This window comes from Carassius auratus, unplaced genomic scaffold (assembly GCF_003368295.1).
Source record: "Carassius auratus strain Wakin unplaced genomic scaffold, ASM336829v1 scaf_tig00030267, whole genome shotgun sequence".
In the NCBI taxonomy this organism is placed as follows: domain Eukaryota; kingdom Metazoa; phylum Chordata; class Actinopteri; order Cypriniformes; family Cyprinidae; genus Carassius; species Carassius auratus.
This window is the reverse complement of record NW_020525839.1, coordinates 47,014-64,651: the sequence shown is the minus strand read 5'-3', so window position 1 is coordinate 64,651 and position 17,638 is coordinate 47,014. Positions and strand designations below refer to the sequence as shown.

At 36.1% G+C, this 17,638-nt stretch overlaps 1 protein-coding gene across 2 annotated transcripts; it reads right to left on the bottom strand.

Moving 5' to 3' along the window:
• Positions 1-1,651: 1,651 nt before the first annotated feature.
• Positions 1,652-14,371, bottom strand: LOC113080116 (interleukin-1 receptor-associated kinase 1-like). Of its 2 annotated transcripts, XM_026252338.1 has the most exons (14): positions 14,038-14,371; positions 13,223-13,390; positions 12,002-12,109; positions 11,801-11,877; positions 11,429-11,614; positions 11,242-11,306; positions 10,010-10,124; positions 9,249-9,361; positions 8,125-8,332; positions 7,591-7,659; positions 7,281-7,505; positions 4,900-5,332; positions 4,655-4,774; positions 1,652-2,453 (listed from the first exon to the last, which is right to left on the bottom strand). In XM_026252338.1, exons 1-14 carry the CDS (start codon positions 14,147-14,149, stop codon positions 2,356-2,358), a joined length of 2,097 nt encoding a protein of 698 aa, XP_026108123.1. In that variant the 5' UTR covers positions 14,150-14,371; the 3' UTR covers positions 1,652-2,355. The 2 variants fall into 2 exon arrangements, with proteins under 2 accessions (XP_026108123.1, XP_026108124.1); XM_026252339.1 differs by lacking the exon at positions 14,038-14,371 and having other exon boundaries at positions 13,132-13,335.
• Positions 14,372-17,638: the final 3,267 nt, after the last annotated feature.

The window sequence follows — 17,638 nt, the reverse complement described above, 5'->3', positions numbered from 1 at the left end:
TTCATTCATTACACACATACTGATATATTTCAAATGTTTATTTCTTTTATTCAGTATCTCAGAAAATTAGAATATAAGTTAAGACCAATACAAAGAAAGGATTTTTAGAAATCTTGGCCAACTAAAAAGTATGAAAATGAAAAGTATGAGCATGTACAGCACTCAATACTTGGTTAGGGCTCCTTTTGCCTGAATTACTGCAGCAATGCAGTGTGGCATGGAGTTGATCAGTCTGTGTCACTGCTCAGGTGCTATGAGAGCCCAGGTTGCTCTGATAGTGGCCTTCAGCTCTTCTGCATTCTTGGGTCTGGCATATTGCATCTTCCTATTCACAATACTCCATAGATTTCCTATGGAGTTAAGGTCAGGCAAGTTTGCTGGCCAGTTAAGAACAGGGATACAATGCTCCTTAAACCAGGTACTGGTAGCTTTGGCACTTTGTGCAGGTGCCAAGTTCTGTTGGAAAATTAAATCTGCATCTCCACAAAGTTGGTCAGGAAGCAGGAAGTGCTATAAAACTTCCTGGTATACGGCTGTTTTGACTTTGGACCTCAGAAAACACAGTGGACCAACACCAGCAGATGACATGACACCTCAAACCATCACTGACTGTGGAAACTTTAAACTGGACCTCAAGCAACGTGGATTTTGTCCCTCTCATCTCTTCGTCCAGACTCTGGGACCCTGATATCCAAAGGAAATGCAAAATTTACTTTCAGAGCACATAACTTTGGACCACTCAGCAGCAGTCCAGTCCTTTTTGAAGTGAGACGCTTCTGACAATGTCTGTTGTTCAAGAGTGCCCTGACACAAGGAATGCGAAGCTGAAACCCATGTCTTGCATACGTCTGTGTGTAGTGGTTCTTGTAGCACTGACTCCAGCTGCAGTCCACTCTTTGTGAATCTCCCCCAAATTTTATAATGGGTTTTGTTTCACAATCCTCTCCAGGGGTTGGATATCCCTATTGCTTGTACACTTTTTTTCTACCACATATTTTCCTTCCCTTCGCCTCTCTATTAATGTGCTTGGACACATAGCTCTGTAAAAAGGCCAGCCTCTTTTGCAATGACATTTTGTGTTTTGCCCTCCTTGTGCAAGGTGTCTTTTGGACAACTGTCAAGTCAGCAGTCTTCCCCATGATTGTGTAGCCTACAGAACTAGACTGAGAGACCATTTAAAGGTTTTGAGTTAATGAGCTGATTAGAGTGGGGCACCAGATGTCTTCAATATTGAACCTTTTCACAATATTAAAATTTTCTGAGATACTGAATTTGGGATTTTCCTTAGTTTTCAGTTAAAAACATTGAAATTGAAAGAAATAAACATTTGAAATATATCAGTATGTGTGTAATGAATGAATATAATATACAAGTTACACTTTTTGAATGGAATTAGTGAAATAAATCAAGTTCTTGATGATATTGTAATTATATGACCAGCACCTGTATATATGTGTGTATATATATATATATATACATATGTGTGTGTGTGTGTGTGCATGTGTATATATATATATATATATATATATATATATATATTAATGAAGGCATAGTAAAGAAAGTTTTTTTTTTTTTTTTTTTAAATGTTATCTCCATTTTAGCATTAACAATTAAACATAATGGGGGACACCCATTACAGAACATACAGAAATAATGTAAAATATATTTTTATTATGTAACATAATCCATGGTTAACATTGCAGTTTCTTCCATCTCCATTCATGGTCTCTGCATGAAATAACTCTCTGGTAATCATATAATTCACGTAAATATTATATGCTTATAAAACACTCCACTGCCAATAAACAAGAGTTGAATTTCATTCACACAAACAAATGACCAAAACCAGAGCAGATTAAATAGTTGAATCTGATAACAAGTTTTCAAGTTATTCTATTACAGTGTCAGTCTATATAGTTAAAAAGTAAAGGGCTGATTGTAGAAATCTGTAAAATTGCTGCTACATAATGAAAATTGCACAGACTAAATGTTTAATTTATATGACAATCACCAGTTAGTACCATAGAAACAGATTAGTCATGTTAAACAGTACTCTCATACATGTAGGTGTGTTGTCCATAATCCAAAAGCTTGACTATGTTATAAAAAACAACAACAAGCAGACATTTGGTCGCCAAAACAACAGGAGTATAACAAAAAATTATGCACTTTTATATTTCTTTGGCTTGTCAGTCAAGATTCACAGGTTCATAACTACATAGCTTTCTTCATCCATACCACTTTTTATACATCTGCAGCTTTGGCAGAGGTATTTATGGAGGCATTTTCTCTACCATAACCATGATTTCATGTAATATTTGAACAACATATTTGCTTGGTCCCAAACATCCAGTGCTAAACTGCAGCAGGCAACTGCATGTTGATTCCAGATGCCTCACATGCAAACTCATCACTCTCTTCTGGCTCCCTCGTTTCAGCATTCATCCCTCGGTCTACAACATAATGAAGCAGCATAAATATATTATTTTGATTCAAACAAACAAGCACAGAAATATTGTGTTGTTGACACATTTTGTTTTTAAAATGAGTTTTCACTTGAGATTTGGAGCCACATAAGAGGGATTGAAAAAATGGCTTTAGAAAGCGGGCAGCATCATTTTCTTTTTACACAGAGATTGGTTGGTCTATTAGTAAAATCTGTTGACTTTAGCATTTTTTGTTTCATTATATGTCAACGGTGACAGTTAAAAAATGTCAAAAAGTTTGCATGCCTGTACCTGAAGAAGTTTTAAAGATATCTTAATATCACTTTAGGTTCTGGTTCTTAGCAAACCTTCCTTTTGTTATCTTCATTTTAAAGGCCTTTAAATTAAAATTAAATTAAATTGATGCATTTAGCAGACACTTTTATCCAAAGCGACTTACAGTGCATTCAGGCTATCAATCTTTACCTATCATTTTGATGGTTCAATCCCAGAGATATGGAGATCTTAATGTGGCTCCAGAATTAAATTGGTAAATTGTCCACATTTTCTCTGGTCAAAAACATTGCTAACGTAATTGCATAGAATACACGTGCCATAAATAATATTTTTCCAAATATGTCATATCTGTAACTCTAAAAGTATTAGATTCTTCTAGATTCTTATTCTCAAAAAACATTTCTTTTGGAATCTTTATTTTTAAGGAATGGTTTATTCCCATATATACTGGGATCCCAAAGTGATTCCATGTCCAATTTGTATTTTTTATTTTACACATTTTCAAATGTCATTAACCAAATGTAGATAACTTTTTAAACAGCTGATCGTTATTATGTTTAAAGAGCAATGTCTGAAGAACAAAATACAAAACACATTTTTCGTTGGTTTACAAGTTTTTAATTCAAGAAGTGTTAAAGATATCAATGTAAATTTAGATTATATTATTCTTATGAAACTTTTCTTTTGGAGTCTTCATTATTTAAGGCCCTATATGATTCAGTCTAATAGGGAACGTGGTAACATTTAGTTACAATACTGTGGATCTGAGTTCTTGGTAGCTTCAGAAGCTGTTAAAATGAATTTAAATGATTTTTGGTACTCAGGATTATGTTTTATGCAATTCTTTTGATAGAAGGAAACATTTCTAGTATAAACATTGTTTATTCTTCAGACATTCCTCTTTAAATGTCATTAAGTATCAGATGTGTGCAAAGTTAACCACATTTGGTTTTAACCACTGAAAATGGGTAAAATTCTACAATTTGAATATTGAGCTGCTTTGAAATCGCCATATCTATAGGAATAAATTATATGTGGACTTGAAAATTAAGATTTTAAAAGGAAAGTTTATTGAGATGAATAAGAATCTAGAAGGATATTATAATATCTTGAATACTTTTAGAGTTACAGGCATGCAAACTTTGGAAAAAATGTATGACACGCAGACAGGTATGTTCTATGCAATTGTGTTAATATATATTTCTAGTTTCAACATTATTTGTTCTTAAGACATTCCTCTTTAAAAGAAAATGAGTATCAGCTGTATGCAAAGTGACCCACATTTGATTTGACCACAGAAAATGTGTACATTTAACAATTAACTCATGGAGCCACATTAAGATCGTCATTTCCATATCATTTAAATATCTTTTCATTCATTTTTATTTATTATTAGTGTTAGTTTTATTTTATTTATATTTATTTTAGTGCATCAAGATAAACTAAGTGAAAATGAGTAAGGTTTGCCTTGGCAACTAGCTGAAATAATACATAAAAAATATATAATTTTAGTTTATTTTATTTCAGTTAAAGTTTATTTAATTTCAAGTCCTAAATATTGTTTTATGTCAACAATAAAATCAGGATAATGAAAACATTTACAAATAAAAAATTTAAATATAGACAATGCATACAAATGCCAGATAAGAAATACAAAATATATGTTTATCGCTTATTGGGTCCCGTTCGACTATGAGGGTCTTGTATTCATCCTTGAATTTGTCACTACAGTTGTGCTTTGAATGCAATTTGTGATTTGAGCAATGCCTTTAAAAACAAAGCTACAGACAATAACTACAGGCCAAAAGACAGAGAAGATGCAATCTTGATAACCAGGATCCATGACTATGCTATATGGGTCATTTTCAGCTACGTTTGAATGATGCATTTGTTATTATACATAACCAGTTACAGCTGATTTTGACACTTACATAATGAGGTGCCTGATGACAACAGATCAGAAGTTAAAATCCTTCCCTCGTCATAAAGCTCAATTTTTTGGACCAGTTGCTGCCTTGTAGGATTGATAAACACTCTCTGGTCAGAAAAATCTGTAAATTCAGAGAAAAATGAGATGGGGCCAACCAGAAAGATATAATACCATACATTCAAAAAAAACAACAACACTCTTAACCATTTATGATCTGCCCATTTTAATAACAAAGAAACTCATTACCTTTACTCGTACTGGATTGTGAAGGGCTTTCCACTAAAGAACCACTTGTTTTGGTGTTCTGAATGCCACAGGCCCCACATGACGTCTCCTGAGCTCTGCTACAGTGGCTCATCAAGTACTGAGAAAAGCCTTGACTCTCATCCGATTCACACGGCATGCCAGAGGACTGTGAAGCCCATGATTCAGCATTCAACTCTGACTCTGAGTAGCTAGACAGAGTCTCGGTGGGATAGACAGTCTTGTGAAGGCAGGGGTACGTGCTCTCTTGAGGGTGGAGTTTGGAGAACTGATGGGCGAGAGAGTCCAGGGAGCTGCTGTCGGAGCACAGAGGCTCAGGGGTGGATGGATGAGATGATATGGGAGACATTCTGACCGTGGTCGATCTGCCAAAGGTCTTCAACTCTGAATGCACATCTTGAAGTGCTTTGAACACCTGTAAAAACACCAACCGAGCCAGAATAAGCATGATAATTCTAACTAAAACATAATATTATAAAAGGGTATTGTCTTTAATAATCGTATGTTTTCCCTGTTGTGACCGCTCTTTGACCCATCTGTTTTTAGCTGCTGCGCCTTTAAGAAACACGCCCCACTTGTGAAAAAGCCGGGTTTGTCTCATGTGCAATGGTTTTTAAATTCTCATCCTTTAATATTTAATAACTTCAATAAATGCTCTTTTTAGTTCAGAATGTATTACTGTATTTACACTACCAATTTTAATGTCTCACGAAGGCTACATTTATTTTTTTCAACTTCAAACACACAGTAAAAGCAGTAATTTTATGAAATATTATTACAAATCAAATTTATCTGTATACATTTTAAAATGTAATTTATTCCTGTGATGCAAAGCCTGATTTTACCAGCCCTTACTCCAGTCTTCAGTGTGTCATAATTCTTTCTGAAATCTTAAAGGGGGGGTGAAATACTATTTCATCCATACTGAGTTTTTTACACTGTTAAAGAGTTGGATTCCCATGCTAAACATGGACAAAGTTTCAAAAATTAAGTTGTACGTTTGAAGGAGTATTTCTGTTCCAAAAATACTCCTTCCGGTTTGTCACAAGTTTCGGAAAGTTTTTTTCGAGTATGGCTCTGTGTGACGTTAGATGGAGCGGAATTTCCTTATATGGGTCCTAAGGGCACTTCTCCCGGAAGAGAGCGCGCTCCTGTATAGCAGAACACTGAGAGCACAACAGACTTCACTGATCAGAGCGAGAGCGTCGCGAAATGTCACAAAAGAAGTGTGTTTTTGGTTGCCAGGGCAAGACAACCCTGCACAGATTACCAAAAAAAAAAACAGCATTAAGGGACCAGTGGATGGAGTTTATTTTTACAGAGCATCAACGGAGTTGTGCAAGTGTTTGTGTTTGTTCCCTGCATTTCGAAGATGCTTGTTTTACAAACAAGGCCCAGTTTGACGCCGGATTTGCACATCGTTTATTTCTTAAGGATAATGCAGTCCCAACAAAAAGGGTCACGATCGTGTGTTGGAACCGCATGCGGTGAGTAAAACTGCTTCAAATATCTCTGTGTTGTTAACTTAGCTATCGGCGCATAAGCACATCAAGTAAACAACATGCGATGTTGTCATCAAACTGCACTTTCCACATGTACAGCTTAAAAAAAAAAAAAAAGGCGACATCAAGTGGAACTTAGTCATTTTCCAAAACCGCTAAGCAAATATATACAGTTTCAGTACATACCACATAGAGACGTTGTTGCTGATGCTGCTCTTGTTAAATTTCAGCCTCTGGATCTGATTCTGGATCATAAATATACGCTGAATCTGACTGTTAGCCATGGTTCGTTTTGGATGATGGTTTTTTTTCCTCACGGTAATGTCACAGCTTCCAAATGCTCTCAACGCAAAAGCCTACTGGCGCTCGTGATTCTTTAGCTCCGCCCACACGTCACGCCTCCAGCCAGTCGTGTTTTTCCGGGAAAAATCGGTACAGACTATCTTTCTCTTATGAATATAATAAAACTAAAGACTTTTTGGAGTTATGAAGAATGCAGTACTACTCTATAGGTACTCAAGATTAACAGGATATTGAGTGAAAACGAGCATTTCACCCCCCCTTTAAGAATATACTGAAGAAACAATTGTGAATAATACTTTTACTTTTAGCACTTTTATGTCAGAATTTCCTGACGATATACAGTTTTTATTTGAAATAGAAATCTTTTGTAACCTTATCAATGTCTTCAATGACACTTTTGATCAGTTTAATGCATCCTTGCTGAACAGAAGTATTAATTATTAACCGTAATTACCATTTTTACTGAACACAATTAAAGTGTGACATGATCCCTTAAACAAGTGTAGCTTCTAAAATCATAATATAATAAACAAACAGTATTTGAATAGGTTCTCCTACTTCCGTCATGCGAGGTCTCTTCTTCCGTCGTCGGTCTAAACACTGGCACGCCAGCTGAGAGATTTCCATCGATCCATGCGGGGTAGGGTTGTCTTTAGACTTCAGTCGAGGATCCAGATGTTTCCTGCAGATGTTCTCCGCTGCATGAGCATAGTACAGCTCCCGCGAGTGCTTCCCTTTGCTGAAGCTTCTTCCATCATCTTCCTCCTCTTTTACTAAATCTTTCTGTAAGAAATAACAGGTTTAACCACCAGCTAGCTCTACACTATCATACTGTATGTTACTAAAATATGACTTCAGCTCCTCTTACCAAGTAAACCGTTCTGGATTGGGCATCGACCTCCAGAGCCTTCCGCCCAGTAAGCACCTCTAGCATGACCTGCGGTACGAAAGAAACATGTTACATTATCAAATATGGAAACCTGAAAGACAAATATTATAGGAATATCTCTGCTGAAGGTATAAAATCAGGAAATACTGTGATAATGTTAAAAGTTTCGCTTTACAGACAGTGAGTCAACTTCACCCTCCTTTTTTTCCCCTCACAGCCATGACAACTGAAGTCAATCATGGTTGATTTCAAATGCTCCTGTGCGTATTTGAGTGAGGTTTCTGTATATAACGTGTTTTCGTAGAGTTACACACTGCAGCTAATCACAGACAAGCAATGTTTTAAATTGCAATTGCAATGGACGGGACAAAATAAATCTGATACGGTCAGATCAGATGTCAATATATATCTGTGCATGAAGTCTTGGGGTCTAAAAGAAAATTAATACCCCTCCCAATTATTTTATGTAATGCATTTCTTTGTTCTTCAAAGAACTTGCTTTGCTCATCTCACCACTCCAAAGCTGTAGACGTCGATCTCCACTCCAAGCTGTCCATCCTTCAGGTATTCTTCTGGGAGGTATGCAAGAGTTCCCCGGACCGTAGCGGTTTTAGCCACGGTGGACGTCTTGCCTGGGGTTTTGTTGGGGTTCCGGCATAAACGTGCCAATCCAAAGTCCCCCAGCTTGGGCTCCAAGTGATTCCCTAAAAGGATGTTAGAGCTGTAACAGAGGGAACATGACTGGTTGGTACTCTAATTATTAACATGCATGTCCAAGTGGAACAATATATTTAGCAAAATTGTAGTGCTGGATTTTGTCTTTTGGGAACTGTGACATGTAATGTCCCTAAATTTCCAAGCATTTTGGGTGATGGTGTTTTAGTAGCACCAGTGGCAAACAAGTTACCCCTTAACTGTCACTCACGTTTTTGAAGATAGACTTGAATGTGCATGATACAAACCTAAATTTTTATAATTCATGACTGAAAACATTTTGTAACATGATTTTGATGTACCATTTACATGGTAAAGCAATGTCTGATTTTAAAATGGGTTTTAAAGGATGAATTTTGAGATGATATGTTTTCAAGTGATATTTAACTTCTGATCATTTCTAAAATGTGATAGAGAAAAAGGCAACGAGGAAGTCTTTTTTTTAAACAAAGGTCAAAACTCCTTTTGTAATGTAGATTTCTGAGGGTGCACTCTTGTCATAAATTAATCTATTAATTTTCCTACTTAATTTTTCACAAAAAATATTGGTAAATTATATATTCGGGAGTCTTAGAAATTTCTAACGATATATAGTTTGTCAAGATTAGATTAGATTTGATTGTAATATAGTATAGTCAACGTAGGCGTCCCGTATTCGGGACGAGGTGACAGTTAACAGGTTTTAACCGACCCAAATGCACTTTCTAGACTAGACTAGAGCAATTATTAAATAAATATCTTTCTTGTTCCCCCTTTTTTGTTACATATACACAGCTAAAATGTGGCTAATATTTATATAGGCTAATGAAATAATACCGGCATTTAAAAAAAAATTAATTAGGCTATTTTTGGTGCCCCTCAGCACTTGGTGCCCTACACACAGTGCGTGATGCGCGTGGTGGGAGCAGCGGCGCTGCACTCACCTCTTGATATCTCCATGAATGAGTGCAGGTGAGCATGAATGCAGGTACTGAATAGCTTTGGCAGTGCCCAGCAACCCATTTACACGTTGTGACCAAGAGAGGGCGTTACTGTCCTGAAAGAAACCAGCGTAAGAAGGACACAGACCTATGCCATAAAAGAGGTAGATGACCTAATATGATAATTCTGTCATCACAAACCCAAGTGATTGTGTTTTGAGAGCTCATTTACATACAAGGGCATAAGGAAAAGATACAAAAAGAATAAAAAGTACCACAGAAGTTACCCATATTTTGTCTTGTGAGAACCAGTGACTCGTGCTATATCTTGTCATTGATATTTAATGACATCCTCATTGATGTTGTCATCATTGTCACTGACATCAAATAAGTTGTGATTCATTATATTTGAATGTACACAAATGAGATTTGAGAGCCAGGGTAAACAAAACTATTTTCAGTGAAAAACAACTTAAATTTAATTCTATTGTATGACTTCAGAACACTTAAAATATGAGTCATAAATTAACTTTGTTGGGGTTTTTTTTTGCGGCGTCTCTGTCCCATTCACTTTCAATGTATGTAAAAATAGCACAACGGGCTTTCCTCAAAACATCTCCCTTAGCAGAAAGTCAAACACATTTGGAACGACATGAGCGTGAGCAAATGATGATGTAATTTTCATTCTGAGTAAACTATTCTTAGAAGTAGCATATTGAACAATGAGCCCATATTGTCTAGCTCTAGCAAGAGTGATAACTCACCTCACATCGAAGCTGGTCCTCTAAAGAGCCGTTTGGCATATAAGCATATATTAAACAATAAGTTTGTCCTTCTATACTGTATCCAGCAAGGTCCATTATGTTGGGATGTCTGTATCTGTGTAGTAAGAAAGAGCCTAATGAAAAACCGTGCTGCTTGAGATTATACTACATAAAATGTAACAAGGCATTACAGTAGCAGAAGGAAGCAAAGCTTGATAGGTTGATTTGTCAGAAAAAAAATTATGAGACAAAAGGATGACAACTAACCACAAAAAAGTTTTGGAGGGTGTGCAGGAGACTTTCTTTTTTTGGCTCATGAAGAGGTGTGGTGCATAAAGGGCAATGTAAATTTCAGGCGGGTAAGTCCCATTCTGCGCTTCTGTTGAACAAACATAAATGAAACACAGCCAGCCTGAAAAAAAAGTTGATTAAAAGGAATCGTTCACTCAAAATGTTTTATCTTCGGAAAAGATGTGGAGAAAATTAGCATTACATCACTTGCTCGCCAATGGATCATCTGCAGTGAATGGGTGCCGTCAGAATGAGAGTCCAAACAACTGATAAAAACATCACAGTAGTCTACACCACTCCAGTTCATCAGTTAATAATTGTTGAAGTGACAAGCAGCGTGTTTGTAAGAAACATATCCATCATTAAGTTGTTGAGTTGTTGATCTCCTCTTGTCCTCTCACATCAAAATCCACTACATATTTGTTTAGAAATATTTTGGACTGTTTTCACTTGGAAATGATGCTTGATCTGTGCATATTTCTCTCCTGATTCAGACAACCTAACTTTTTCACAGGCATCAGCAATATTATGGATAGAGGGCTTGTATTTTAGCAATGGTGTGAAGTTAAAAACATTTAATGATGGATTTGTTTCTAACAAACATGCAGCTTTTCACCTCTGAAGACATTAACTGATGAACTGGTGTGGTATGGATTATTGTGCTTTTTTATCAGCTGTTTGGACTCTCATTCTGATGGCACCCATTCACTGCAGTGAATCCACTGATGAGCAAGTGATGTAATGCTACCTTTCTCCAAATCTGTTCTGATGAAGCAACAAAATCATCTGCATCTTGGAGGGTCTAAGGGGGAGTACATTTTCAGCTAACTTTAATTTTTGGGTGAACTATTCTTTTAAGACAAAACAGGAAAGACAGATTTAGAGCCCAAGAACAGGAAGCATAAGCCAAAGGAGCAGAGGATGGTCAGACAGTTTCTTACTGTGATAACTTTTCTACTTCCGTCCTGAAACTTTCCTTCACGACATTCCAGTCCAAATGGGAGTCCTGCTCCGAACACCCACATGAAAGAGAGAGAGAAAAAAGATGGACGCTTAGGAAACAAACTGAATGACTCAACAGAACAAGCAAAATCATATTGGTTTGTTTTGTTAGTTCTGTTCTAATACTTCTTTCAGCTTCTTCACAGCAAACTCTGTGTTTCTCATCACAGCTTTATACACGTGTCCGAAACCTCCTTCTCCAATATGCTTGCACGGGGAAAAGTTGCATGTGCATCTCTGTACTTCTTCAAACGGCCAGCTCATCGCAGTTGAGGAAAAAGGCGGGGGATCCACGCTGTTCTCAAACAGGCTCTATGAATAGGCACAAATGTGTCAGTGGATTAAGAGAGTGAACGAAAGAAAAACATGATGGCTAAAGGAAGAGTCCTCTCGACTAATGCTTCACCAGCACAATAAAAACAATGAACGGCCAACCTATCAAATATTTTCTATTACTTCTTTTAATGGCTGAATTAATTTTTTTAACAAATGAAGCACCTCTATATTGGAGATTCTTGAATTCACAGAGTCCAGATCAGGCGGTGGGGGGCTAGGCTTGGGTAGAGGCCTGACTTCTGGAAAAGCAAAATGACCATTTTTACCACAGATGTTCTCATTAGCAGCAGTCAACTTTTATTTTTAAAAAGAATATCATCATGTACGACAGATGCAAGCACTGTACTTAGAAAAAAGCATTACCGGGGACAGGGAGAGACTCTTTGACAAAGGTGACTGTACTGCTTTGACATGCAGGGACTGGTGGCACTGTTGAAGGCTGCTCTGAGCAAAACTGCTGTATACATCTGTCTGTGGAAAAGCATACAAAAGTACATCAATGGATTTATTATCGAAGTATTATGACATGCAGTGTCAGCACAAAACTTAAACATTAAAACTGAAATATATCAGACACTTCTCTAATACAGATGTATTTTAGTATTATTTATATATTATTATGGCATTCATTTTGAATGGGCTTCTTTATATTATTTATTTTACATATTTATAACTTTAGTGTCTGTACATATATAAATGTATATGTGTATATACACACACACACACACATATATATTATATATAGGTATGTATATGTATGTATCTATATATATCTATATCTCTATATATATCTCTCTCTATATATATATATATACACATACACACACACACACATACATACATACACATATATATATATATAATATTTTAGTTTTTAATTTTAGCACTTCAGTTTTAACTTGCTTATCTTGGAACTAATTATTATTTTTATTTTTTTTGCCAGTTCCAATACTGTTAGCCATGTCAATGAATAATACACTAGGCCTTATTTGTTTAAGAAAAAACAACAAAAGCAAGATAGTGAATCTCAAGCAAATAATGTGTTAAATAATGTAATTTCAATCTCAATTGCTACAACTAAATAAGCCTATATGGCAAATGTATCTGCATTATATATGTAAGCAAGCATTTTGATAAAAGTCTATAGGGACAGGTGTTTTTGAGAAATCATGCAAAATGAAAAAGTGTTTTAACAAATCAAATACAGTCAATTTGGACTGTTTAAGATTAAATAAATAACTAATTATTTGCTGTTTTATTAATTTTATTTTTATCAGTAGATGTCAGAGGAGGATGTTACTGGTTGTATCTGTAATGCCAACAGCCTATCTAGTGATCAGAGAACAGAAACTAAGATAAATAAACATGTTATCACAGCAGAAATCTGTCAAACATCTGACAGCATTGTATTTCTTTATAACTTAACTTTGTTGCTTGTCAAAGTGCCTATATGAAGACTACCATGTGAGTTTCACGACAACCACAAAACCCACCTGATAACCTTGATGGTTTGGGCATCAGATGTGGTAGAGACAACAGAAACGAGCAAATAACCTGACACAACGATACAGAAAATGTACATACATTTAAGGATGATATCACGGGCCCTAAACAATTGCAAGCCCTCAAGAATCTTCAGCAGTTCTCCGACTGTCCCGTTGCGAGAGCCCCATTTGTGCATGAGGTCGTCTGTCCGTCTGGGGCTTTGCTCCAAAAGGCGTAGTTCGGTCTGGTCTGATATTACCTGTGAAGCTGTAATGAACATTGGGACTTAGTTCCAATTGTGTAAGAGGATGATTCATGCCAAAACTTCATGAAGAATTATTATGACTGTGTAGAAGGTTCTAGTTGACATTCTCCAGCTATCTGGGTAAAAAAAGACAACACTGGCAAACATTTACTACATATAAATACCATCTTATCCAAACTAATTTCCAATCCTTTGATTCCCCATTGGAAAAAAAAAGCTGTGATTTAGATGGATTACATTTCAGCATCTCACCTGACTCAAATTCAATAGACACAGCGATCCACGTCCATTGCTTAACAGATGTTAACTTTTTAAAAACATTAGTAATTATTTACCCCTTTGTTTACTCCATCGATCATGATGAGGCACATTTAGCGCAACATTGTAACGTTAGTGACCTCAAATACATTCATAACCACACAAATATCATTACAAAGATGTACAAACTTTATTCACAACTAAATCATGGCTGTAAGAAATAAACATTTCACGTAATGAACAAAAGCTTTAGTTCTGACGTCACCGATCCGATGGCTAAGCGAGTTAGCGAATTTGCTAATCAACATCCTCTTGGGTTCGAGTTCAGATTTAAATAAACGAATACAACATAATCCTAACGGGAAACTAAACTTAAATACATAATTCTTACCGAATAATATCCAATCTGAGCGTGAGAGTGAGTCCATAAACCGTGTGAAGTCATTCATAACAGACGCGGGTAGGATGTAAAGAAACTCAGTATCAAACTCCGCTCCAGACATTTTCAGAAACTAACTTTATTGTATTGTTCTTCTTGGCTTTTTTTCCTTCCTTCTTTGCTCTTTAATCAGCTCTGATATTATTTTACGTTGTCCTTGAATGCGGGAATTTCCTGCTTGTGGCCGTTATACTTCGTGATAATAGTAGTCTTTGTGTCACCACCACAGTCGTCACAAACCATGATGAATATTTATTGCGTCATCTTTAAACGTGTGCTTACCCTAATTAATATTCATGAGCCACATTTGAAGATTCCGCACCTGACTGTCGCCCACTTTCTTACGTCAGCGGTCGCGTTCTCACCGGCTATGACTTACAGAGTCACATTACGTTTATTAATATTCATATAAGTCACCTTCACTAAGTAGAGCTGGCTAATTCCTTCGCTTACTCACATCTTCCACTTCCTTTTTTCCACATTTAGTAATAGTGTAAATTTCACTGTCCTAATATTAAGTAATGCTTTTCCATTTTGAGGCATATGCTCAAAAATTTAAAGTGATGCAATATGCAAAATGCAAAATACATTAAAATTGCATTTATATCAACACATGAGTGATTACTAATTGAACTTAATGTACAATATGAGCAACAACCATTTTTTTAACTGACCGTGAAACGTTAAAGAAAAACTCTTTGAAACTGAAATGTTGATTTTGATTTAAAGATAATAGTTATTAATACTTTTCCTTGTTTTGTACGTTTTGTTCCCCTCACATTATTTAATTATAGATATTAATCTTACAACAGGATGACAACACTACCATTGTTTTGATTGTGATGCGAGTCAAATAAATGTTTTAGACAGAGAGCAGGTAAATGTTGTTTACTATTGTGTATCTGTTACATACGGCAAACAAATGATACAGTAACACAGTACTATAAAAGTAGACACAAACTATACTTTTCACTTTCAGGAAGGCAAGGACTTAGCTGGGCAGATGGTGAATAACCACTGACACCTAGTCTGTAGGATTGTTTGGTTAAAATAACACTTTTTTTTTTAGATACATACTACCCATCCCTTTTATTTAAAACTAAATCAAAAAACAATATGAAAACAAAACTGCTTTGGACAAAGGTAAAAAATACATAAAAAAGTTAATGGGTGTCCTGCCGGGAAACATACTTTATAAAGTGCAGATCTTAGACTTGTTGTCCTTCCAGTCAAGATTGAAGGATTTTTCTTTTCCACATAAAATGCAATGTGATTGGAAGATTATGTTTGAGGCCGAGTTTTTTTATATGGTCATGTTGAAATGGTGAATATTTCCCAACAAACACACAGTACTCAATAAACTGTGAGACAGTCAACATAACAGGGATGAAAAAAAAACCCATCAAAATCCTATAGCTTTTTACATCATCAATATTGCCCAAGTACATCACCCAAATGTTTTCCTTTTTTTCTCTCAATTAAGAAAATAAAGCAAGGCAAACATATTCTTAATCTTTATAAATCCTTAATACATCCAAAGCACTGAATACCAACAAGAGGCAAACACATGACTCAGAATAAAAATACAACTACAGTAGAAAGATAAATTCTATTACTGAAACTTCAAGGCACAAGACTATGTTAAACAGACCATGAACTTTCTACCACCGTGGATCTGGAATCTAGTTCTTGTAGTTTAACTTCCATTTCATTTGACTTTAAATTGTCCTCCTTGCTCAATTCAAAGTGTTGCATTTTAGTCATAAGGGTAAATTTCTTTGACTTCAATCCCACTGTTAGACAAATCAGAGACATACTAAAGGAGAAAACTCATTTCCGATCTGCTGGGTATACTATCATACTATTGCTACGAAGATAAAACGGTCTATTTTCAATGTTGGATTTATAATTAAAAATAAAAATAAAAAATCTAACACAGAAATCAACAAGTAGTGGCGTTAGCAGCCCAAACTCAGCTACCATCAGCTAAATGCTTCAATGAAATAAATCTGTTCATTTCAAACAGACCGAAGTGCACAAACTTCATTAAACAGAACACATTCAGGATTTTATACCTCATGAAACCCTTCAGATTCGGTTGGTGTGGTTGGGCTCAGCTCTTGGGAGTGCTGTTTGAAAACATCTTATATATAATAGTCAAGGGCAAGCAATGTCCTATCTTCTAATGGCAATCATGCATATTGATACATGTTCACGTACATAGCATGTATTTTTGGCTACAGGGACACAAGGACATTCCAAAGCATACTTCACTGCCAGAGGCACAAATAACCCAAATGAGGAAAAAAAAAAACAAAAAAAAAAACAAACCAATATATATATATAAATAATAAAAGTAATCTTCTTATTCTGTCTTAACCCATTTGTAGGGCTCCATTTTTGTCAGTGGGCTTCGAGCGCTACAAAAGACAAGAAGTTCATAAAGCAGAGGGTTTTTAACAATACATCATTTCTAGGTGGACAGAAATGCCCAGCTGATGGAAAAAAGAAAAATGGACAATAATGAAACCCTAGTTACAACACACACACACACACACGCACGCATGCACACACACACACACACACACACACACACACACACACACACACACACACACCAGTGCACGTTCTACCTATGAAAAATGACCAAATAAAATCCTAGCATTTGAGTAAATTCATCATCCACGTTGCTTCGTTGGGATAAAGGCGTTTCTTTAGATTCAAAGGTCACTTCTACCACCTTAGTAAGTCAAAATAAAGGCACTACCCCTTCTGTGTCCGCCAGACTGATGCAGCTTGTGAGTCGAGAGTTGTGAGTCGTAACTTCAATTCATGTCTGGAGGTTTCGTTCCTGTAACTGACAATGTGCATGCCGAGTTCAAGGTAAAGGAATCCATTCGTCTACCTCCAATCTCCAGCTCGAGTTTAGTCAAACCAGGGAGACATTCACCGCAGACAGGTCACAACGTCTCAACGTAAAAATACATTTTCTTCATCTGCTTTTGACTACTTGAAATGATTACATAGCCCTTGTTCTGAGCAGAAACGCTCTTTTATTTTCATTGCCTCTAACCGGTCGAGGGAGCAGGAGGCTGGAGGAAGAGAGTGGAGATGCTTTCAATCTTAATAAGATTGAGGGGGGAAATAAATATGTTCCTTGTGATTGTCGATTGTAATTTAATCTAAAAAACGTAAAATTATTATTTTTTCTTTAAATGTATTTGACATAGCAGACAACAAGGCTACTCTAAAACACAATTGGAAAAAATAGGACTGGTAAGTTCTCTCGCATGCATTTCAATCCCTAAACGACAGAAAACATCAAAAACAACTAGTTGAACTACCAGATGAAAAGGTTTAACAAGTGCTGAGTGACATGACTCTAATCAAGGTTTAGTAGTACATCTTTTTCAGCCTTTATGTCAGTGGCAATGCACATCCATCACCCAAGCCACAATAACTATTAATGTATACAGAGACAAAACTGAACAAAATACTTTGTGGGGAAAAGGGCAACACCTCAAACCCTCACAATCTGTGATGACATCAGACC

Bases quoted from the DNA above. Each gene is read 5' to 3' on its own strand.
- LOC113080116 (XM_026252338.1), bottom strand. From the start codon at position 14,149: ATGTCTGGAGCGGAGTTTGATACTGAGTTTCTTTACATCCTACCCGCG. The intron at 9,362-10,009 runs GTGAGTTATCAC...GGTTTCTTTCAG, and splicing joins AGGACCAGCTTCGATGTGAG to GACAGTAACGCCCTCTCTTG. The intron at 7,660-8,124 runs GTGAGATGAGCA...TTCGTACCGCAG, and splicing joins ACGTCTACAGCTTTGGAGTG to GTCATGCTAGAGGTGCTTAC.